The sequence below is a fragment of the Gobius niger genome (assembly GCF_951799975.1).
Source record: "Gobius niger genome assembly, chromosome: 10".
Taxonomy (NCBI): domain Eukaryota; kingdom Metazoa; phylum Chordata; class Actinopteri; order Gobiiformes; family Gobiidae; genus Gobius; species Gobius niger.
In genome coordinates, this window is record NC_136861.1 from 17,361,977 (window position 1) to 17,386,006 (window position 24,030).

Consider the following 24,030-nt stretch of genomic DNA (forward strand, 5'->3'; position numbering starts at 1 on the left):
TCTGTGACAGGGGCATTACACTCTGTGACAGGGGCGTTACTCACATGTACTCTGTGACAGGGGCATTACACTCTGTGACAGGGGCATTACACTCTGTGACAGGGGCGTTACTCACATGTACTCTGTGACAGGGGCATTACACTCTGTGACAGGGGCATTACTCACATGTATTCGGTGACAGGGGCATTACACTCTGTGACAGGGGCATTACACTCTGTGACAGGGGTGTTACTCACATGTACTCGGTGACAGGGGCGTTGCTGACTGTGTGTGCGGCTGCGGGGATGCTGGTCTCGCTGCCGTAGCTGCTGCCGCAGCTGTAGAGGCTGGGCATGTGCACACGGTAAAGACCATCACCGTTCTGTCTGCCCCCATGGCTCAGAGACTCGTCCTCACTTTCATCATCACTCCTGAGGAAAAACACTTTCATTAACATCACCACCAGGTGGCGCACGCACCATACTATTCATGAAAGATGAAGCACTCAAACATGGTTATAAAGCTGCCCAAGGAAAATGATTCACTTCATTTGATGTCACAAAAATGTGTTTTCTTTTGCATCTCTTTCTCACAAAACAAAAACATGATGGAATGACTTTTTGCACAATACCATTAGGATCATCTGTTATGCACAAATCATGTAGCTATCATTGATCATGAGCAATACTTAACACAAAGACACTGTCAATATATAACTGTATGTGTGTGTGGATCATCACAGATCTAAATAATATATATATAATTTCTTTAGTCATGTAAATGAAGAAGTCAACGTCTGATTGCACTGGGGTCTATTGAAACCTTAGCAACAAACACAGTGGCACAGTTGTGACTGAAGGCAGCTCTGATGGAGATGAGACTGACGAGCGTTGCCTCCTTCAGCCCGGAGTTAATTATGCTGCAGCTGAGCCCAGGAAACTACTCTCATTAAAAGACATCCGGCGACGCTATCAGCTGCAGAGAGCAGCGAGAACTTCACACACTGCAGCACAGACGCCCCACCAGTCCCAGCCCTGATAGAATTTGGCTATCTTTGTTCCATTAAGAGAGATAAGAAAACAGCTGCCTATCTGGGGAAACTGCTGAGCCATTGTAGACTGTCCCTCGGGGAACACAGCAGCTTTGTCAGACAAAAACATCTTGAACAAGGTGAATAAGGCTTTCCAACCTTACTCTATTATACAGAAGTGAGTGACGTCAGGACTCTCACCTTTTTCCTCTCCAGGTGTGTGGCACGCTGCAGATGATGGAGCTGAACATGAGCGCAGTGACAAAAGAGAAGAGCACCAGGTAGATAAGGCCTTCCAGTCCATCATAGCACAGTCCAGTCAGGGCCTGCACATAATCCTGCAATGGGACCGACAATGTAAGAATCATGTATGTAAGAGCATGTTTGTAGAGCTCTGAACTGCAGGGTTTTAACAGGTTTTATACATTCACAGCTCAAAAGTGTGGATAGCTTGAACGAAAATACTATAATAATTCTAAATAGAGAATGAATGCTGAGTAGCATTTCATTAGCATAAGTAGGCTTGAAACCGTTTTCTGAACCTCTGCTGAGACCATCTTCCTTTTAAGGAAGGATTTTAATTTTATGGTAATCCGTACAAATGAAACACAGTGTATTAGAAACTATCTGCAATCGGCATTCAGCCCGAGATGGAAAGTGTAATGTAAGATGACAGATACGCAGCATAAACACAAACGTGCATGGTATAAAAGCCCTTATCGGACGTGAAGTCAGGTGATGTCATGTTGTATTATGTGTGTGCGTACCATGTGCAGGCTGCGACAGTCCACCAGAGCTGTGAGCTGATGGAGGCTGATCTCTGTGGAGTTCAAAATGCCCTGGATCTCCTCCAACCGGCCCTGGGAATCAAAACAAAACTGCACTGTCACAATAGGATTACTCAGAAAAATAAACTCTGGCACCTTCAGAGCGACTGGTATCCAGCCACCAAGTTCAGTGGGTTTAGTTAATATTCAAACCTCTCCTTTAATCTGCTACTAATGATGTCCATTTGCTGAAATATATCATTCTCAAACACAGATTTGTAAGATGTTAAAAAATGTTTTTTTTTTTTTTTTTCATAATTCTCCAAAACATAGTAAATGTGTGCATTCGTTTTTGGGCAATCAGCAGTACTAATTTGAATCCACTAATTTCAAGACAGCAACAATGTAAAGTAATTAAGAGGAGTCTGAATACTTCCTCAGAGGACAAGACTTTAAAAAGGCTTTTGCTTGTGTACAAGTCTCTCCATGGTCTCGTGCCAAAGAACATCTGACATGTCAAAGCCATATGAACCATCTCAGGCTCTGACTTGTGAATGAATTGTGTTCTACTCCTGCTTCATTAGTTAAATCAACATGTAGAGCTAGTTTAGATAGTTCGCTGTTCATAAAATAGTTCTAACAAAGCAGTGTGTGTGATCTAGAAAAGCCCAAAACGAAATAATGTGAGTGAACGTTTCTTTGAGACAACCAATAGCCAGGAAGCACAGATTGTCGACGGCCTCATGCCTGAAGTTGCACCGATGGGCTCTCGTCCTTGTGCAGAAGAGGAAGGTGAAAATCACTTGTTGTTGCAGGAAGTGCTCAAAATACTGATCGTTTTGTGTAATACATTTAATCACACCGTTTTTCTACCTCTTGTTACACTTCTTTCAAAGGCACGTCTGATATGAATGTTTCCACCACCTCAGCACTTTCTCTCTTTCTCTCTTAGCAACCTGCCTCTCTCTCCCAATGTGTTTCCAATGTCAGCTCCCATTTGTGTAAAGGCCAGCGGTGGACAATAACTGCAGTACTGAGTTGGCAGAGAGCCAGTGAAAGCCTAATGCATGTAAATGGACATAAAGCATGTCCCAGGTGGACTATCAGCAGACTTTTAGCAGACAGGTGCACTTCAGGCTGCACAGGCCATCGGTTTGGGTCCCATTCAACATTTAGGGGTTGAAGGGTTTTGGAAAAAGATCTAAGTGTGATCTTTCTTACAAGTATTACAATTAGATAGGCCTTTATTGTATTATTATATATTTTATATATTATATAAAGAGTTTTAACATTTTAGAGAAAAGTAGTACCGCATTTTCCGGACTATAAGTCACACCAGCAAAAAAAATCCATAATGAATTATAATTGAAATAGTTGTCAACTATTTTAGTCATTTATTCATCGTTTTCTAGTGAACACAGACTTAAATAGAGCAAAATATTTTGAAACATTGAAAATTTCATAAATATCTGTTTGTGTTTCATCCAATTAGAAATCAGAAGTGGCACTAAGATCCTCCAAAAACACTTTAAGTTTACTCCATCGGCACCACTTAAGCTTTATGTTATGAAAAAAAAAAAGAAAAAAAATCTTTTTTTAATACACCATTCACAGCCAACTGATTAATCGATTAATGGCAAAAAATAATTGGTAGATGAATCGATTACCAAAATAATTGTAGTTGCAGCCCTGTAATGAAGAAGATAAAACATATACAGTATTGTTCCGGACTATAAGTTGAATCATTTGCGAACTTGTTCCTCTAGCTTTGGTCATGTAGCTTTTTGCCCGCTTTAGCTTTTCTTTGTTTTCTTTCACCAGTCCCTCTCAAGTTTCTCGCCCACTCCAAACATTCGTTATGCTGCAAGATCACAGATTTCGGCTGCATGTTTCACTACATGCAGCTTGTAATCTGCAGAATATGATTTTCTTTTTAAGGGCATTTGTGTTCAGTCTTAGCAGATACTGGTACACAAGCCTAGAACGCCCTCTAGCGGCTGTCGATGTGAAAATAATGAACATGTGAAATGATATATTTTGATATATAAGTCACACCTGAGTATAAGTCGCACCCCCAGCCAAACTATGAACAAAAGTGCAACTTATAGTCTGGAAAATACGGTACTTGCTAACATAACACAAGGTCTAAACTAATGCAAGTGTTAGCAGCAGGTTTTATACATTATAAAACTCCACCACACTGTTTTCAGATTGCATTTACTTAACTAGTTGCAGTTTTTTGCCAAGTACAACCAGTTAAACTAAGGTTTCGACAGATAACTGTTGAATGACGGTTTGTGGTCTGGACCGGATGACTGTCCTATTTAGGGAAGGAGATGCTGTTGAAACATACCCTTGTTTGCACGTATTCTCCGGTGGCCGAGCGCAGTAGTTCCGACACGTCGTCCTGCATCTCCACCAAGGCTTTGTGACTCCCAGAGAGTTTCTGCAGTGAGATATAAATACTTAAATATCATGTTTTGTTTTTTTTAGCCACTATAGTAAGCCCGAGGAGACCCTGTTTATAGATAAGGACCGTTGAATACAGACATTCATGTTTTATAGATGTGCTCGCAGTATATGCCCGGTCTCACAGCACTTAAAAGGGGCTTGATTTATTTATAAAACCCAAACAAATTGATGCATTAAAAGAGCTGGGGATATTTGGAGAAACTATTCTGCTCAGAAACACACGCCTACCCTTTAACGCAGCGCTGTTATCGGGACAGACACAGGGGGGGGGGGAAAAGGCAGCGCTGTGTCTGTCATTCAGCTGACAGAAAGGGAAGTATTGTACAAATGTGGAAAAAGAAAAAAAAGAGATACTTTGAGGAGACGGGGGTGAGTCATTGTGCCCACTTGAATTCTTAGCCATTTGCAAGGACATGCATCACGCACAGTAAATCTAATATTGTCAGGGGCAACTGGACTGTCAGGATCGGTCAGGTCATGTCGCTCGAATCATGCAGAAAAAGTCAAAACAAGCAGAAAGCCTTTTTGTAAAATATTCACAAACCTGCTGAAAGGGGTTGGTAGCTTCAGGGCTGCAGCTAAGGTAGTACTGCAGGATATCTGTGACACAAGAAATGAAAATGATTATTGAATTATTACAATTAGCGAGAATCTAAAAGCGTAAGAGTAAAAAAAAAAGGCATTCATTTCTAGTGTCAGCTCTGGTTTGTGCAGGAGTTTTCTCTCTGTCTGTAACAAAGGTTTTCAGGGAGTCATTTGTAATGGGTTGTGTTTGAATTCAAGATGATAGCAGGTCAATTCTTCCCTATTGGATGTGTATATGAAAGGCCAGAAGAACAGATGAGAATAATAGATGTGTTGAACGTAGCACTGAACAGAGATTAGCAAGTTCGTATAAAAGGAAGCTATGTAAATCAAAGACACGCAAATGATATGAAACCTTACACTTTGTTCAAGGCTAGTACTTCCCTTTTGACCAAAGACTACACTTGCAAAACAAAGCTGATTAATAATTCAAGCCACATGTCAAAGCACTACCTTGTTTAGAGAATGCAAACAATGCAATGGTCTTTCACAGAGCATTATACTGTACTGTATCAGATGTACAACAAAGAACAAATAAGCTGACCTTAAAATACTGAAAAATACTTTGAACTCTAGTGAAAGTTGCCCACAAAACTCGTAATACTTCATAATGCACGGCCAATACGAATAGACCGCAAGCAACTAAAGGCTCAGAAGTAACCCGTCTAACACACCAGTCTCCTCAAATCTGCCAAGAGTGGTTTCTTACATCACACCTTCATTGTTTATTGTCACATGTTGAAACACGCACACCATGTCTCAACGCAAAAGGTGCTTAATGTAACTTTTCGGCCTCGCTTTCATTGGCTTCCTGTTACGGCCCACTGCAGTTCAGCGGAAGTGGGGGAGAAAAAGTGTGTCATCTGGAAACTAAAACTAAAATCTCAACAACCACTTGCACTGGTTTAGCAGTTCATATTTCAATCTTATATAGCTGTTGATTTGAATCCATCTCTTTTACAAAACAAATGTAATCAAATTCTCCGTCAGGAAACACTCTTAGAAGGTAGTTTTCCGAGACCGTTTAGCCCTTAAGTCAAACTACCTTTTCTAGTGCATTTAGTGACTGTATCTCTATATAAATCAGGTGTGGGAAGAACACGGGGGACTAAGCAGATGGCACAGATGACGTCGGTATGGCCCTGTATCAAGAGCACCATTCCCACAGATGAGTGCGCTGCGGAGAAGGACCGGGGAGGATTTCCGCTCCAAAGAAAATAAGACTGTGGTTTCGCTCTCACCCACACGTTTTAACTGAAATATCAGGGAGCGTACATTTCCTGAACGCTCTGTCTCTAACCAGTGAGTGCTTTCTCATCAGAACTGCTAAGACTAAAAATGTTGCTTCTCCTTTTTTAGTGGCTTATGGCGATGTCGCAATATTCGCAAAAGCGCCAGGAAATTCAGATGTCTTTCCAAGTAAAACTAGCACATGGTCTGCAGTCATCAAATAGCATAAGGATGACTCAATAGTTTGTCATATAACCCCGATATTTTACAGGAGATGTAACAAAACTGTTTAACACATTGGATTTTGATACATTTTGTATTCAATAAGCGGAAACTCCAATTTAAGGCATTTTGCTTTATCAATGGGATTCAATCACAAGGCGTTTTCCTTACATTAGACGCCATTTTAAGGATTTTTGATCATTCAAAAGATACAACAGCATCGTTCTGAACAGTTTATTGCTGTAAAAATGGTCCTAATTCAAATTTGATGGACTTTAAGACACCCTTTTTGCTCTGTAACGCACTTTGAATTATTTTGTGTACAAATTGTGCTCTACAAATAAACTTGCCTTGCCACCTGACACCCATGGATAGTTTTGAACCTCTTAAAGGGATATGTATTAAAAGGATTTTTGACATAGGGCCTCATTTCCTAGTTATCCAGAGTGTTGTTGATTTCTGGAGATATATATTTTCATTCATGCATATTTGAAGAGTTTAGTGGTGCTAGGCTAGTGCTAGGCTAGTGCATGTCAATGGTAACTAGTAGCCTGCATTAAAAACAGTCTGACCCAAGCACAGTGCACCTGAGGCAAATCAATTATAACACCAGACTACTGATATAAATGTCTGTGTAATAATTTTTCAAATATAACTGACCTTGCATCACATGAAATACTGCATTTTGAGGGACTATTTTCTAGCAGATCACTCCGCCGCTGCATAGCTTACAACCATGAAGCTGATGCTGCTCAAATAGCTATTTTAAATGCAAAATGGTTATAATTATCCTATCGACATTTATATCAGTAGTCTGGCGTTATAAGTGATTTGCCTCAGGTGCACTGGGCCTGGTTCAGACTGTTTTTAATGCAGGCTAATAGTTACCATGACATGCGCAAGCCTAGCACTAGCCTAGCGCCACTAAAGTCTTCAAATATAAAGACTGCATGAATTAAAAAAAAAAAATCTCTCCAAAAATCAACAACACTCTGGATAACTAGGAAATGAGGCCCTATGTCAAAAATTCTGAAATATCCCTTTAACCCCCACCTGAACCGAGCACATTTCTTCCAGTTATTATCCAGGTATCCAGGAATTACCCAAAACTAAAATCTTCTTGTCAAAATAGCGACGAAAACGAAGATGAAAATGCAACAAACAAGTTACAAAGTGATGAAAAAAACGAGAAAAAGTGCCGATAACGCCTCAGTGATGCATAGAAACACAACAAGACAGAAAAACAGATCAGTTTTGCAGCTCTTATCTTGCAAATGAGGTCTTACACTGGCCTATAAGCTGTGAGAAGATTTGAGATTTGCGTAAAGCCGAACTGGAAAAAATGCGCTCCGTTAAAGGGGGGGTTAACAGGTTGACAAGCAGTTTACCAGACCACACGGTAAGTCCACCTTTTACTCCTCCCTGACCTCACCTGTCGCCGGATCATCAAAGCCCCATCACTGGAGACAGGGAAGACCCCACAAGAACTGCATTTTTGGAAAGACACTGACATACTTTCTTGGCTTTGAGGATTAACTGCTCACTTGCTCTCGGACATGCATGAAACCAACACATTCATTTTAAACAGAGCAAGAAACAAAAGCTGTATGAAATGATGTCACCACTGTATGATCTCACCGCAGTCACAAGTGTATTGAGCTATTTAGAAAGAGCCAAACATGCCTGAATGAAACAAAACACAACTATTGGTCTGTTCTTTGATGAAGAAACGGCATATTAACATGCTCAAAAGTGTACATCAGAATAAAATGGGTCATCCTTTGAGACTTTAAGTAAACTTCCTCCAGGATCTCAGAAGCAGAAAAGGGAGTTGTGAAAGTTGATTTCCAGTAATAAAAAGGAAGTCTACTGCCCTAATGACCTTACTACTTATGGGAAAAATTATGACGTGCAGAGTCAGACAGGAGGACCAGCAGCCACGCAACACAATGAATAACCAGATGTGTGTACAAGTAATCACATTAACAGATAAAAACACACACCAAACAATTCAGTAAAACAAATTCATTTACCGTTGTTGAAGACTCCATACTGCTCCGCGACTTTGACCACATACGTATCGGGCGATGCGCAGAAATCACTGGAGGACTGAAAAACAACACAAAAAACAATGCAGTTTACTGAAGTGTAATGTTTCGACTAACTTTTAGCAGCGTTTAAAATATGTACGTGACTAATCCGAGACCGAGATGACAGAGTAGGAGAGGAAGGTGTGGGGAGGCCTGAATCATCTGCAGAGGAGGTAATGCTACACATGATGCGTCATATGAATAACTTTACATTTATTACCAGCCGCTCTTTTAGATTTCAGCATAATATCCCGATCAAAACAAGACCTTTGGAGAATGAGACGGTCTTTTGAGCGTTGCATAATTGGTGTGTTCAGGAAGTATTCACACTCCTCAATTCCTTCATCTTGCAGAATTCATAAAAAAATCGTATATCTATATTTAACCTGATAGAGGCTGTACCTTTCTGCATCATGGGCAATGTGATGAGTCTGCAGTTGTTGCATGGGGTCTGATTCTTACTGCATATTGCCATGGACTTTTTTTGTCTAATAATTTTGATTTGCAATGTAGGGTACTGTATTTTCCGGACTATAAGTCACACTTTATAGTTCGGCTACTTATACTCAGGTGCGACTTAAGTATCAATAATCAAGCAATAGAAAGAAACTTTGGAGTGAGCTGATTACGGGCTAAAAGCTAGATTGCCACAGCTAGAGGAATGAGTTTGCTAATGGGTACTGGAACTACGTGCTGCCGGAAGAGGCTTGTCAACGGTGCACCAAGGTGACTGGTGCGACTTATACTCTGGAGCGACTTAATGTTTTTATCTTCTGCATTATGCAATTTTTGGCTGGTGCGACTTATGGACCCTTTAATTGTTTGTAAAAAGCCAGGGCTTAGCTGGAGGCGGGAAGCTAGAGTCCTATCTATACGTTTAAGTGTGACGTCACGACTTCCGCTTCCGGGTACTAGCAGACCGGCAAATATGCAAGAAAAAAACATTAAAAAACGTCAATATTTCTAAAACTCAACAGAGAATTACTGAACCTACTTATTTCTCAGACTCATTAGCCAAAATGCTGCAATAGTAAAATTTACTAAAGTCACTACTTCCGGGGTTAGCTAGCTTCTGCGCCGTTAGCATTTATCTCCTCTAACCCAGATGTACCATTAAGCAGTGAAAGGATCTATACTCCAGAGCGACTTATAATACGAAAAATACGCTAAAAATTGTGCATTCATGTAGACTGGGGAGCTTGTTTTCCCGTGATGTGACGTCATTGTCCCCAATTGGTTTGTGTTCATGTGGTTTTTATGTGGGAAAGTGGGGATTTTGATGTCATCAAATTTTTTATTTTATTATTGATTAGCGCTTAGCTGAGCTTATCATTTAAATGTGTTAGAATTTCAAAAGCTAAACATTAGTTTAAAAAAACATGTTACATAAATTTAATCTAATAATAAATTTAAATCTTTTTGCCAACGTTGGTGACAGGCATTTCACTTTTCACAATTTTGTTAATACGAGGATGACGATAGCTAACACTAAACTCAAAAAAGTAGCCGCGTTTAACTAAAAAGCTCACATTGGACGATAAAAGAACAAATCAGCTGATTTCCGCATTCAGGTACAGAAGTCAGGAAGCTCGGTTTGACCCGAGGTTCCCAGTTGAGCGAGTGTTCACGTGAATTCCCCGACTGGGAAGTCATTCGCCCGAGTTCCCGAGGATCACATGAACTCACCATTAGTGCAGAGTTTGAACACAATTTTAGCATAGGTAATTGTGTAATTAGGTAACAAAATGCAAAATAAACGATATGCGACCACAAAAATGCAGTTATTTGTTCATTCACAGCAATTCCCTGCGCGACAGAACAATAGATTATGCACTTGTGTTGCCACTTACCGCTGACACAGCCAGAACCATCCCTAGAGACACCCAGCTGATTACAAGAGCCACTACTCCAAACAGGCACACTCTGGGGACAAGGCGAGAACAAGAACATTTTTAAGTACCTTTAAACACAATCATTATCACAACAAAGATACTGTCGAGCAGCTTTAACCACCAGTCGATACGTTTTGGCCAGTCAGCACAACGAGAGCATGCGCTGAACTAACATCTCCAGAGTCATTGTTGCAAAATTAACATTAAAGTAAGAAGTCCTATATGCAAATCATGTATCGCAGGCACTTACAAATGTATTTGTTCTTGAAGCAGTTTTTTTTTTTACATGGGCTGGAAGATAAAGCATGATTTATTCTCTCCCGTCTCTCTCCATGTGACCAAACTGCACGCTGTAGTCTGTCTGCCGCTTGTATTTATAGCTGCTTTTATTACACAAATAACAGTGGAGCGCAAACCACATGAAATGGCTCTCCGTAATAGACTGCTTCTTGTCTTTTGTTATCTCTGCGGCTACAGACATTATGCTGGGCCCTATTGTACCAAATGCATGACTGTATTTTATAGAGCATGAATTTAACCAGACTCATTTGTAACGACAAGGTGGCTCTGCTCGAATGGGGCCTGTTAATAGCCACTTATCGGGGAGAATGGTTGAGATGATTTCCCGGGTGCAAAAACACTTTCCCTCAAAGTGATCCGGGGGCCTACAATGATCTCATGATGATGAGGCTCACCCGATCAGCGTTCCCTTGGAGTTTCGAATCAGGCCGAACAGCACCAGGAGGCAGATAAGGATGTCGAACAGGAGCAGGACTATGTAGCCGAGCCACCTGTGAACACAACAAGGCACCGTCGGCAAATGGCTGCAACAACACAGATGGCTTTTGGGAAAATAAACATGTCGCTAAACAGGTCCTGATTCTGCCAATGTATGGAGCAAGCGTTTCGAGCTCTTGAGGAGGAAATATATTTAATATGAATGGTTACTGACAAATATACCCAAATAAAATTCCCCTTATTAAAATGAATGCTTGGGTTAAATGGTACTCAGTGTGGCTTTAGGTTTAAGTCGAAGAACCCTGAGGCAAAGTTTAAGCTATTTCAGTGTGAAAATTGACGGGTTATTGATTCTTGAGCTGTGAATTGCATATTTATTGGTCACACGGCCCACATGTAAATCATTTAAAACCCCGGAGGAACTGCTTATCATTCTCAATGCATTACACTGACGGAAGCAGCAACACTTTTAATTCTTGGAACGTCTACTGCGTCTAATGATTTGCTGAATAAGTTCCTTGCGCTTGCTTCTATCACTCAAGTTTAAAAACTACTCAACACTGCACTTTTTTTTCTGAGGCTATTGCGGCCGGGAAAAGACCAACATTGATTTAACCGCACGCAAACACCAGTGAAGGCGAGAGATGTTGGGATTTTGATTGAGACAAAACTGTTTGAAGTAGGCTGTGCAGTCTGTATTGAAACCAAAATACAGATTATTGCAACACAAACATCTATGTATTGCTATCATAGATCAGTGGTACTGTGTTCTCATCATTACATAAAACTTAAAAACATGCACATAATCGGCTACATACTCCTGACTGTGATTCTAGCTGAAGCTCTGAGGAGAAGAACTTTATTTATATAGACCTTTCACAGACAAAGTCACAAAGCGCTTCACATGAGACAATTATACATTCACTCCATAATCGATGGTGATCAGTTTTCCCTGGGGGAGACTAAACGCTGTTGCGTAAATGTTTTTAATAGAAGGGAAAACCTACGCAGACACAGGGAGAACATGCAAACTCCACACAGAAACCCAGGACCTTCTAGCTGTGAGGCACGAGCGCTCACCGCTGTGCTACTATGGCTCACACTGCGCCTGACCTGGATTCTATTGTGCCATAGAGCAGTGATTCTCAACTGGTGGGTTAGGGAACCCTCTTCAGTGGGTTGCGAGCCGATTCTAGAGAACATTTTTTCCAATATTTCACATCTGAAACGGCATGGAAACACAACCAGAGATTGTTAAAAATAATGTTATTGGGTTTTAAAAGTATATCTACTGCTTGTTCAATAAAACTCTTATATGATTTATGACACATTATAATTTTATTTGGGTTGCGGCTCCTTCTAATATGGTAATGGTGGGCCCCAAAGTCATATCACTGCCAGAGGACTGAAAAGCTGTCTAGACTATAACAGGACCTGTTATGAGCTTCTCTGCGCTCAAAGTGTGTTCATTACAGCGCCACTGTCTCTCTAGCATGCCGTTAGCTGAAGGTGAAAGCGTGTTTTCACTATTTTATTATGTGTTATTCCCACTACTGCCTGCAGGGGGCGCTTCTGATTAGCATCGTCTCTCGCCTCTTACGTCTTCACTTTACATATTTTATTTCAAATGCCAAACAACATAATATCAATGCTGAGATAATGCTCGTCTAAATTATGAATGACATCTCTTGGATCACAAGAAGAAAGGTAATGCAAATATTGAATTCAAAGAGCGCTAATCTATAATGCACTTAGCCTGAATGCCACACTGTTAGTCTCATTGCTCCTCGGTCTCACCTGTACCAGTCAAAGAGCTCTATCTTCACCGCCAGCTCATCCAAGGAGACGCCGGTGTTTTCCCAGAAGGGAATCTCCACCATCTGTTTGACCAGCTCGTCCAGCTGTCCCTGCACCTTCTGGACGATGGACAGGTAGTCTGCGTTCTGCGAGTACTGGACCTCAAGCTGCTGCAGGTTTACTTCCACCGTCTGGTTGAGTGCGGATGTGCCGCCGTACACCTGCGGAGGGCAGGGAGGGGACAAACGAGGTCACAAAATGGCTGGTAAATTACTGTGTGTCATGCTCGCAGCGTTTATTACCACTAAATTTGTATCACCGGAAAATACACAAATACTGCAGTCATTTAGTGAGAGGAGATTGATACAATGAAAATATATTGTTTTTGGAAATATCGTGCAATGTTTTTGATATAATTAAGAGTATTGTTTTGAAAATCGCCATATAGCTTTTCAGAGTCAATACAGAGCCAAAACTGGTCTCAAATTTTGCCAGAAACTGACTGTTGTTTTCAATTGACTCGCTGCCCAAGAAGTGACTCCCTGTTTCGATCTAGCACACCAAAATAAAAGCACACAGCTCGTCTCATTGATTAGTTCAGCAGGTACTTGCAACATGACAAGAATATAATTAAATACACACATTTTACGTGTTTTGTCTGTTAATAGCTAAGCAGAAAGAAAGTTGAACTAATGAATAATATGGTGCTTTCTTGTGGCGTGCTGGATCGAAACAGGAAGTCACTTGTTGGGCGGCGTTGTTATGAGTTGAAGTTATGCACAGAGTCAACTGGATTTTTGCACAATGTGGCTACAATCGTTGGGCACGCCAGTACTTCCTGTTCTGTTCATTTCCTATTAAACTCATCTTAAACCTATTCGCACAAGCATATTCACTAAAGGTTCCGTGGTAAACAGTGAGTTCCTGGTAAAAACAATCACTTAGAAGCTTGATGTAGGATGTAAATACTGCAGAGGAGGAGACGTCTCTGTTAATAAAGGCTCACATTAATTTGATAAATTATAAAATTCAAAATAGTGCCACAAATCTACATAAAACAATAATCTTGCCTATAGTTTAACTTTGTTATTTAATCTTTATGTAATTATTTTTCATCTCCTCAGAAGCACTTAGATCCCACATCAAGTTTTTAAACCGCACCTAGTGATCATCTTTAGAAAATATGATTATTCAAACGGGTCAAAGCTTAACTTTACATTTGCCTTGAGGTCTGAGAAAAATAGTTAAAGTTAGGAAGGGTGTCTGCAGAGTTGGACAAGTCAAATTTAAGACTCTTTAAGACCTTTTTAAGACCACAAAATCTCAAAAATAAGACCTGTTTTTGAACGCGCAATATATAAATGGACTGTAAAGAAAATCACTGTCACAAAAATCCAAGTGTCAAACTGTTGTTTTTGATACCACAGTGGGATGTACAAATGTAAGAACATAATTTTTCACATTAGGCATTCAAGTTTTAACAACCTTATCCCATAATAAGAATATTGAGATTGAATAATTACTCACAATTATCGACTGAATGAAAGAAAACAACAGATATTTAGTTTTTGTATTTAAAATGCTTTGTAATACTTGAGCTGGTAAACATTCACTGTTTCAAAAAATAAAAGCAGCTTTTCGACTCGTTTGCATAGAACAACACAAAACAACTTTACAACTAATTAATTATCATAATTATTTTAATTATATTATTATTAGGCCAGAATCTAGTCTAGGTTTTATGTTTTCTAAACTTCTTTTTCAGATGTTTTGATGAACAAACTGAGAAACGTGTTTCTAAAGTAACAGGTCTTGTGTTTGTGCTTTCACTTTCCTTCTGTCACTGAGCAGAGGAGCGTTAGCTTTGTGTTTCCATCCTGAGCCAGTTGTGGCGGGTGTTTCCGAACATTTGGACAAACTTTATTGGGAATTATGCAGTTCATTACCTTGAGTTGGATATTTACAGCGATGGATTTTTAAACTAAATTGTGCGCAAATAATTGGGTCGTTGAACGTTAATTTTTAAGACCAGTTTACCATGGATTTAAGACCAAATAGGCCGAATTATAGACTTTTTAAGGCCTTAAATTTGGATTCTTGAATGTTAGACTTTTTAAGACTTTTAAAGACCCCGCGGATACCCTGGTTAGGTTTCCGTTAAGACAAGCTGCCGAAGATATAAAACAATAATGGCTGATGCTTCAAAGGCATGTATGATATAATAAACAGTTTCTATTGTAAAATCAAACACTTTTAGCATGTTGCTGAGGGCCGTCCTGTCCATCCTTTTATGAATCAGAGGTTGCTGGACTATTGACGCAAAGTTTAGCACCAGTCGGCCGATCATTGCTGAGAATATTCTATTTTCCCTGCAATATTTCCCCCCAATTACTGCATATTAATATCACGTAGACACCAACCGTCTAGTGAAAAGGGGGAAAAAATCTGTAACATTCATAGCATATGGGCGCTGAATTATTTAGGGTGATTTTCCTACCAGCTTCTGCACCCCGGAGACGGTGCGGTTGGCGTGGCGCAGGGAGTACGTCAGGCGGTTCACTCCATCGCAAGTCTCCCCGTTCCCATAGAAACCGACAGCTATGCCAGCGCTAACGGGGAGACAAAGAGAGAGGGAGAGGGGCGGTGAGAAGCAGGAGGAGGGTACTGCTAAAAAAAAAAAAACAGGGAGCGGAGATAGAGTGGAGAGGGAGGCGTGTGAACTCTGCGTTAACCCTGTCGCTTCAACGGGCCCCATTCACATCCCAGCAGAAAGAAAGAGTCCATAGAAGACCAGAGAGAACCATGGAGACGCGGAGGAATGGAGCAGCTATTTCCCCGAAACCTCACAGTGTGCCCCGACAAAGGCTGCAATCTCGAAACCCAACATCAGGGTCCTTTACAAACAAAAACATAGCCTAAAGATACAAGAAATGAGAGATGATTGTTGATGTCCTAACGTCAAACTTTTATAGGTGTGAAATAAAAACTTGCTTGCATCCTTCTGACAGTTTCAGATAAACTGTAAAGAGATCCCTGGTTCGATTCCCTCATTGACCTAAAACATGCACTGTCAGCTCATCCTCCAGCTTGAAGGATGGGCTTTGAAAACAATACAGTCTACAAATACGAGACAGTGATCTAATATTGCAGATGAATGTGTGCGTTTGTGAGCGCAGAAGTAGATCAGATTCACAGTAAACCTTAAAATATTCAGTGGTATTGGCATTTTAGTGGGATGAACAGCTTTACTGTGCTTTGCTCTCCACCGGTTTTTCACCTAGCTGTTGTGTAACTTTACACCTCTCTCTGATGGTCTGTGAACTCATAAAGCAGAATGAGGTGTGTGAAGGAATTCAGGCAACATCAGGGCTGAAAGCGTTGGAAGACAAAGAACTACGAACTAGACAAATTGCAACATCCTGGACGATAAATGTTATGAATATCGCAACAGTGATGCCACAAAGAATTAAATGAACTTGGCCTCTGTTCCATGTCTGTGTGGAAGTGAAATACTGACGTCTTGTAAAAGGTGCACAGGAGCGTTTCCAAAAGAGGGCAACGCTATCTCTGTGTAGTTGTCTCACTTGGCTAACCTCAATGAGGAGACATTTTGCGGTGTATCGACAAATGGACCATTTTATGCCATGTCAGACTCTTCAGTGTTCAGCCAACAGCACTCAGCGAATCAATGGCCTCCCCTCTTCCTGTAGAGCGGCTAATCTGACTGCAGTGGTGCACAGAGCGGAGTGGAAAACCAACATCACTCTGTAACGCAATAGAGCACCACTTTCAACATCAAAAATCTAATTTACGACCATGAAAGACATTGTGCGAATATTGTTTTGTTTGGGCTTGTGTGTTGTGGAATTGAGCCAAACTGGGAATAAAAGCACACACACAAAAAAAACTCCAAGCCTTCCTGTAACACATTGGTGGTTCCGCGGTACAAAAACAAAGATGGTAATTGTAATGCAGTTCCTGTACGCATCAGGTCCCAGGGCTCGCTGTGTGTTGCTGTCTGACTGTGGTGATGGCTCCCCAAGGGCCAATCATTAGGACTAAGAAAAACAGGAAACTAATGCAGTGTTCCAGGATAGATAAACTGAGTGCAGATGGCATAGCCGTCAACATGGAAAAAATTAAAGGAACGCACACACACACACAAAACAGTACTTCCATAAATGTTTTCCCATTTGTTGCACAACGTTGAGACCGTTTTGATTTGAATCTCTCCCTGCTCACCTGCACACCAGCGTGGCGATGATGACACACCAGGCCGTGCAGCAGCAGTCTGCATTGGGGCGCTCTTCGTCCTTCTTCCGCCGGCAGCACAGACAAACGGAGTAGATGAAGAGGAACAAGAGGTCCAGAGCCAGACAGGCGAGCGCCACACCTCCCAGGAGCAGGATGGACTGGAGGAGACACAAGGCATGATGGGAACAGCTGATGAGACTTTGAAGGCAATCAAAACAAGAGTAATGGGCAGTAAAGACAGGACTTTTTTTTTTTTAACCGTGGGTGTGTGAAAGGTAAACAACAACAGAAACATGAAGTTCAGTCACAAGTAAAAAGTAGATGAACTGGAAACCAGGTTACGCTAAAAGAGAAGTTGCTGCTAGGTGCTATCAAGACATGCTTTGTAGTGAAGGCAATTTGAGCATGACCGTAAAAGTCCAGTGAATATGTATGGACTTTAAAAACACAAAATCACGCCTCGGAGAAAGATGGAACCACTTTGTGACATCAGCAGGTGGAGCAGACTTTGAGCTGGCGCTGCATAATGCTGTTTCGTAACTTATTATGAATTTCCTAATCTAATTCCTCATAGCCTCTTAGTCCCAGCTTGGTATTTTTAAGTCTTTTATTGATACAATCTGATGAAAACCGAATAGCTTAAAGTGTAACATATTATATCATATCATGCAGAGCTTTGGGGTTTTGATTAAGACTGAATATGCTGATTAGGGCAGGACAATATGGCCTAAAATCATAGGCCTATAATCGCCATAGGCCATATCGCCTATGATATGAATAGAAATATTGAGATATTTCTTTTCACGAAAAAGAAATGTCACAATAACGATATATTTGACAATATAATTGACAATAGACAAATTACTTCAAAATCCCAGCCTTATGCCTATTGGGAAGATAAATTCAGTGATATTTTACTGTTTTTTGTTTTTTCAACTGCATACTAATTTCCTCGCAAATAAGATCTACTCAAGCAGTTTACATCCATTTCATTTTACTTTTTAAGCACCTGTCCCCGTGTTCTACAGTCAGTGTTTATGCAGCTCTGATGGAGCTGAGTGTAACATAAATTATATTGTGTCCACAAAGATATAAAAAATTATATCGCAATAACGATATGCGATACGATATGGCCCACTACTGATGCCGAGTTGCTCAAACATTCATTAAAGAACCAAAACATAACTCCAGGTTATGCTCTACATTACTGTTCCTATTTCTATTGAGTTACCAAATGATTGTTCTTTAAAACACAAAGCTCTAAATATGTCACTTGGCTGTAATCCTTACAGAGGCCACTTTGCTTGAGCTGTGTACTACACTAGTCGTCATGAATATGTAATGAGAGAAAAGCTCTTCTCCAGCTTTGGCCTAAATTAGACTGTCGACAGTTTTGCATGCAAGGGAGATTACCTCAGAGGAAGCCCCTGCTGCAAGAGAAAACATCTTGAAATGAAATATTGTTGTTTTACTTGGAAAGCCAGACGCTAGCTGGAGTTCAAAGCACAGAATATCATCATCCCATAGCAAGACTAGTGTAGACTTTCTATCCAAGCAACAATACCCGTAATTACTGCTTACCAATTATAAGTAATTCTGCTGCAGCATCTCTTGCATGCTCTTTAGACAATGAGTTTACTCTTAACCCCATTCCACTACAAACAGCCACATAAACAAGCTTTAATAGACTTGAATTGCTGTGCCAATTGTGAGGCGGTGCCTGCAGTGCATGTTACAGTAGTTCACAGCCTTTAAATCACACGCAATGACTGTCTGCTCTTCCATTTTTGTGCCAGTTCCGACGCACTGACCCAGCAGCGGGAAATGTGTTGATGCTGCAGGAGCGAAGAGAGAAGTGACACATTAAAAACACCTGTTATTGCATTAAATGGTGTAAGCACATAACAATGCCAACGACAACTCAGACTCAGTCATCTGGAAAAAGCAGGTTTTCCCCTCGAGCGTCTGTGAGAGCGTTGTACTGACAGTAATTACCAGCCTGTCGTTTCAGTATGTGAGCAGCAGTTTGTTTTATTCATATTTGACTCACTTACACTGTCCATTATTCAAGCTTTTGTCTTGAGCTCTGAAACAAAACAGCTGCAGCTATAAACAGACAATAACGTGTTTACGAACCCCGTCTAGACAAGTGTTACAGCTGTAAGACAAACTTAAACTTGTAATCCTTTTGGAGACCTTTGGCTAGAGGTGTGTGCCACAGACTTATCTAGGTTGGTTACGCGTACACTACACAGCGGCTCTCAGCTAGTGGGATTTTGTCGCTAATAGCTCCTTACAGGTTGCTCCAGATAAGTAGCATTGAGAGATGGATGAAATGCAGAGGACAGATAACGGGGACAACAGAAAGTATGCACTTCCTACATTTGCTTTAAATATAGGAGCCCTAAATCTTCAATCTTCAGAACTAAGTGTCAAAACAGCAGTATCAAAACATTCATTCCCCATACTTCAAGACATAAACAGTACATTGAACACGACCTGCAGGGCCAGGAACGGGTTAATGTGACAACAACACAATGTTTAAGCTATGCCAAAATCAAAATCAAATCAATGTGTGTCGATGTTTGGCATTGTCAACACACATACACATAATTGATGGAAGACAGATTGAAACAAATCGTAAGGAGTAAATTATGCATGCACTTGACCTCAAAGTAAAGACATGCTATAGATACAACCACATCAATTATGAAGGAGGCATACAGTATTTCCATACTATTTCCCACTGTCATCCCCCACTGCGTTCCCCCCCCTCAACAATCTGAAATGAACATTGACCTACACAGGCTACGTGCATTAACATATGTAATGTATTGTCAAATTCATTTATGTCAGAGCTGAGCCAACAGGTTTGAGGAGGACATTTACAGAGTAGGTCCAGTAGTCACGTAAGCTAAGGTGTTTTGGATCACGCTCCTTACGAGGCCAGCTGGCCAGGGTCCCCTTGAAGGCCGAGACATGCAACACGCAGATGGTGGAAGGGATCAAAGGTGTAATGAGGCAAACGAGAAACTTTAAGGGCCATTTGCATTCCTAGTTTGGATGCTAGACAGGGGACACGGGCGAGATTTTCTTTGCATTGATTTGAAAATGGGCTGCAAAATATCGGGCTCGATTATCGTTAAGTGTAAGGACACACAAGATTGACATCGCAAGGAGCCACAATGTATTGCAAACCCCTGAGGTCCTCCATCTGACACATTTTTGCTAACACAGTCTAAAACAAAACAGCATGCTAAATTAAAAATGTGCAAAAGTTGAGTTTTAGTCTGGTTTTGACACCATTTTCATTTAATTGTAATGTCATGTAATGTACTTTGTTTAAAAAGTTTGCATTATTGTATGTTTTCACTCATACTGTATTGAGCAGTAGCGATGGTAAGCACTCCTACCAACACAAAGAGACACTCAATCATTTACATGGGGCAATTTAGAATAGGCAAATCACCTGTGTAAGAATGTATTTGCACAGTGGGAGTAAAGGAAACCACATGAGCCACCCCTGCAACACATTGTCCTTGTGATATCAAACAAGACAACACTTTATTACCTGCTGATAGGTCCAGTCCTCGGGTTGGAAATCGCTGCTTGTTTGTTGGAACTTAAAGTTGAAGTGTGGGAGCTTGTGTAGCAGGTTGACCCACCAAGGAGGAGAGTAGCTAACCACAGCTGCCATGGCGAGTGAGTGTCAAAGCAGGGATAAGCTCAGCAAACAAGCAAACAGGAAGGGATGCTTGGCACTGGGAGTGTGAACAGGCAGTAGAGTCCACTTCATAAAGCCACACACCGTTATAAGGCTGGAAAGGAGGAACAAAAAAAAACAATGCACATGAGTATATGAGATGAGATGCAAAAACATGCCCCCCATAGTCTACTTATCTCCCTCATAGTCTATAGCAAGCTAGTATTAGCAATAGTATACAAATTAATGGAAACTAAATCATGTATACAGACTCTTCTGCAAAATAGGGGGGAATAAAGTGACACATGGATCCCCTTTGCCACTAGGTTCAACCAAATCGGTGGGAAACAGTAAATAATGCAACTTTTAAATGTGATTTACCCAAACAAAATGAATATAACAATCGTTTTTGCTCGCAGTCTCGAAGCTATAATGCCAGCTATGCTAATAAAAGCAACAAATAGCTAATTACTAAGTTATTAGAGCATGTCAATCACTTACTAGCCATAGAAATAAGTACGTAGAAACGGCCGCCTATGGTTACCAGCTAGCTAGCTTATTAACCTAGATATGAGTAAACCCTGGAAGTCTGGCGTCAACTCTCTTGGTTGGAAGTCCCCACAATCTGCGCTACTAGATCTAATGTTTAGCGTCACGGGTCTGTTATCATTCCCAATAATTAGCTTAAGCCTGCGGTATGTTGTTACAAGCAGAGTTACAAACCAGTAACACCTTTGATGTAGCCAGCTAGCGTTAGCTGGTTCAGCTGTTGGTTGTTTTAATTCACCCACTGAGGCGGAGGAGAACAAGAAGAAGTCTCTTTTGTTCTTCTTGACATGATCGTCTGCGGGTTTGTTACATCCTGGTTAGTCGTGTTTCAGAGCGTCATTTTCATCGAAAGTAACTCCGCGTCAAGTTGTCGCTCACCGAAGGATATCCGTGTGTAAAAAGGTCCATCCAGTTGGCGGATCGATCGAGTGCGGGGACAACATAGAGGGAGACTGGAGTCTACGCGGTGACTACTGACTTCACTAGCCCAGCTGGCTGCCTGCCTGCCCCGGTGTGTGCAGCCCAACTCTGCCCCCCTCTGGAGAAATATAGGCTTGAATCCCTTTAAATGCCCCGTTACAAAGTGCCACACACACCCACAGCTTCATGAAAATAGTGGGATAGAAATAGTGATTTAATTTTGTTTTATCCGTATTAAGTTCGGGAAATTTCACAGTTACCATGGAGATCCGCCATCTTTGCAGTTGTTAGCATACATTTGAATTGACTAAGCTAAAAACAGTATAAAAAGTGAAGAAAAAAAAAGCCGTGGATCAACTCCGTCAGCTGCTGAGTTACTGCTGGTACATACATCTAACTCACTGTGGTGTCCAAGTGTTTTAATGTGAACAATCCCTCCAGTATTTACCTTTTAAAATCTCCATTAGTTTAAAATTGCTGCTAATCCCATAATGCTTAACGACATGACATCACATTCCCGAACTCTATTCTTTCGAGATGTTGTTTTGGCCTATTTATGCGTTCTATTAATTTTCTAAGTTAACTTGCTAACACAGGCTTCATAGGGAAACAAACGCCGTTCCCAAAACAGAACAGCGGCGCCATCTAGTGGCCTCAAAGCGGCGGGTCAATGAGAGGTTTGCGCCGCACTGGAAATGCTACAATCACTTGAACTCTTCGATAAATCTGGGGTAAAAGGGGATTATTCACTCTGCTGCTAAAGAGCGCTTAGGGCCCTCACCTTCTGTCCGTCTACTCTATCACATCGGCTGGAGCTCTTAAAAGGATCAAATCCCTGGGCCATTCAGGAGCCTAAGACTGTCATTTTGTGAATGAACAGGATCTTAAATGGGAAAATTGCCTCACTTAGCCAAAGAGAAAAAAAAAAAAAAAAAAAAAAATTAAATTGCATATGACGCATTAGAGAGAATTTTTGCTCAAACTTAGTTAACACAATTATATTTAAGATTTTGCTAAAAATGTGAACAAATGTGGGATGTTTATAGTTTCACTTCCTTATTGGACACCGACAGGAAGTGTCGAAGATGAAGGCAAACAATTTTAAACGGTTGCCGTGCCGACCGTGTTAAGTCAGTCGGAAATGAGTGAGTCAAACTGCTATGGAACTTAAAGGAGCTATACCTGATTGTACAAAGAAACAGGGTCACTCAAATTTCAAATTGCCATTTTCTGGTCCAAACTCATCTCAAACTTTCCTAAAGCATTTACAACATCAAAATTCGTCACAGGGACTGAGTTTAAACCAGGTTTCACAACTTTCAGAGAGGAAATCTGTCACTTCACTGTAAAAAATGCCTACTAGCCTGACATATTATGACTGTTTAAAAGCTTTAAAACCAGTGTTTTTTGGGGATAAATGTCTGCTTTTACCATATACTAAAGGACAAAACAAATTTTATTCCAATAACAGAAAATAAAAAAATCAAGGATCCTTTAAGATAAGATAAGATAGCCTTTATTGATTTCACAATGGAGAAACTACTACATACAGCTCTTAGAAACACTCAGGGTGTGCAAATAAGCAGAAAATGTGAGAAAATAAAATAGTAAAATAGTGGTATCTTATGTACAATGACTACCAAGGACTTTGTGGGGACAAAAGTATAACAGTAAATAATGAAGTAAACAGATTATAACAAAAAATGTTACAGTGTGTGTTAGCAGTGCAGGTTTACATCATAGTGCAAGTGGTTGATAAAGTGACGCAGGTAAGTGATTTAAATACAGGGATTATTGCATGTATTCTGCAAAGGGGTTATTGCACATGTTACTTCACAGTCTTGTTGTACAGTCTGACAGCAGTGGGGATGGAGGCCCTGCGGTAGCGCTCCTTCTTGCACTGAGGGTGTCTCAGTCTTCCACCGAAAGAGCAGCTCAGCTCCTCTACAGTCCCGTGCAGTGGGTGGGAGGTGTTGTCCATGATGGAGATGAGCTTGGCTAATACGCTCCTGTCCCTCACGTCCTCCACAGAGTCCAGGGGGCAGCCCAGGACGGAGCTGACCCTCCTGACCAGCTTGTTCAGTCTGTTCTTGTCCCGCTCTGTGCTGCCCGGGGCCCAGCACACGGCGTAGTGGAGAGCAGAGGCTACCACAGAGTCATAAAAAGTCCTGAGCAGACGCCTGCTCACTCCGAAGGACCTCAGTCTCCTCAGAAGGTGGAGGCGACTTTAGCCCTTCTTGTACAGGGCGTTGGTATTGTGGGACCAGTCCAGTTTATTGTTGAGGTGAACACCCAGGCTGTT

The 24,030-nt window shown here is 41.0% G+C and overlaps 1 protein-coding gene across 2 annotated transcripts in view; it reads right to left on the reverse strand.

Moving 5' to 3' along the window:
- The window catches only part of ttyh3a (tweety family member 3a), a 268,746-nt gene extending 246,913 nt beyond the window's left edge, over nucleotides 1-21,833 (reverse strand). The window contains exons 1-13 of one of the 2 annotated variants that reach the window (XM_079564473.1): nucleotides 21,492-21,832; nucleotides 20,628-20,874; nucleotides 17,045-17,214; nucleotides 15,300-15,411; nucleotides 12,803-13,023; nucleotides 10,963-11,058; nucleotides 10,226-10,298; nucleotides 8,319-8,394; nucleotides 4,793-4,848; nucleotides 4,130-4,222; nucleotides 1,777-1,869; nucleotides 1,211-1,347; nucleotides 237-410 (exon numbers count right to left, since the gene is read on the reverse strand). In XM_079564473.1, the coding sequence (XP_079420599.1) occupies nucleotides 237-410; nucleotides 1,211-1,347; nucleotides 1,777-1,869; nucleotides 4,130-4,222; nucleotides 4,793-4,848; nucleotides 8,319-8,394; nucleotides 10,226-10,298; nucleotides 10,963-11,058; nucleotides 12,803-13,023; nucleotides 15,300-15,411; nucleotides 17,045-17,214; nucleotides 20,628-20,753 (1,427 nt within the window). In that variant the 5' untranslated portion in view covers nucleotides 20,754-20,874; nucleotides 21,492-21,832. Of the gene's footprint in view, nucleotides 1-236; nucleotides 411-1,210; nucleotides 1,348-1,776; nucleotides 1,870-4,129; nucleotides 4,223-4,792; nucleotides 4,849-8,318; nucleotides 8,395-10,225; nucleotides 10,299-10,962; nucleotides 11,059-12,802; nucleotides 13,024-15,299; nucleotides 15,412-17,044; nucleotides 17,215-20,627; nucleotides 20,875-21,491 lie in introns of both variants that reach the window. The other variant, XM_079564474.1, reaches the window with a different exon arrangement.
- Between the last annotated feature and the right edge of the window lie 2,197 nt (nucleotides 21,834-24,030).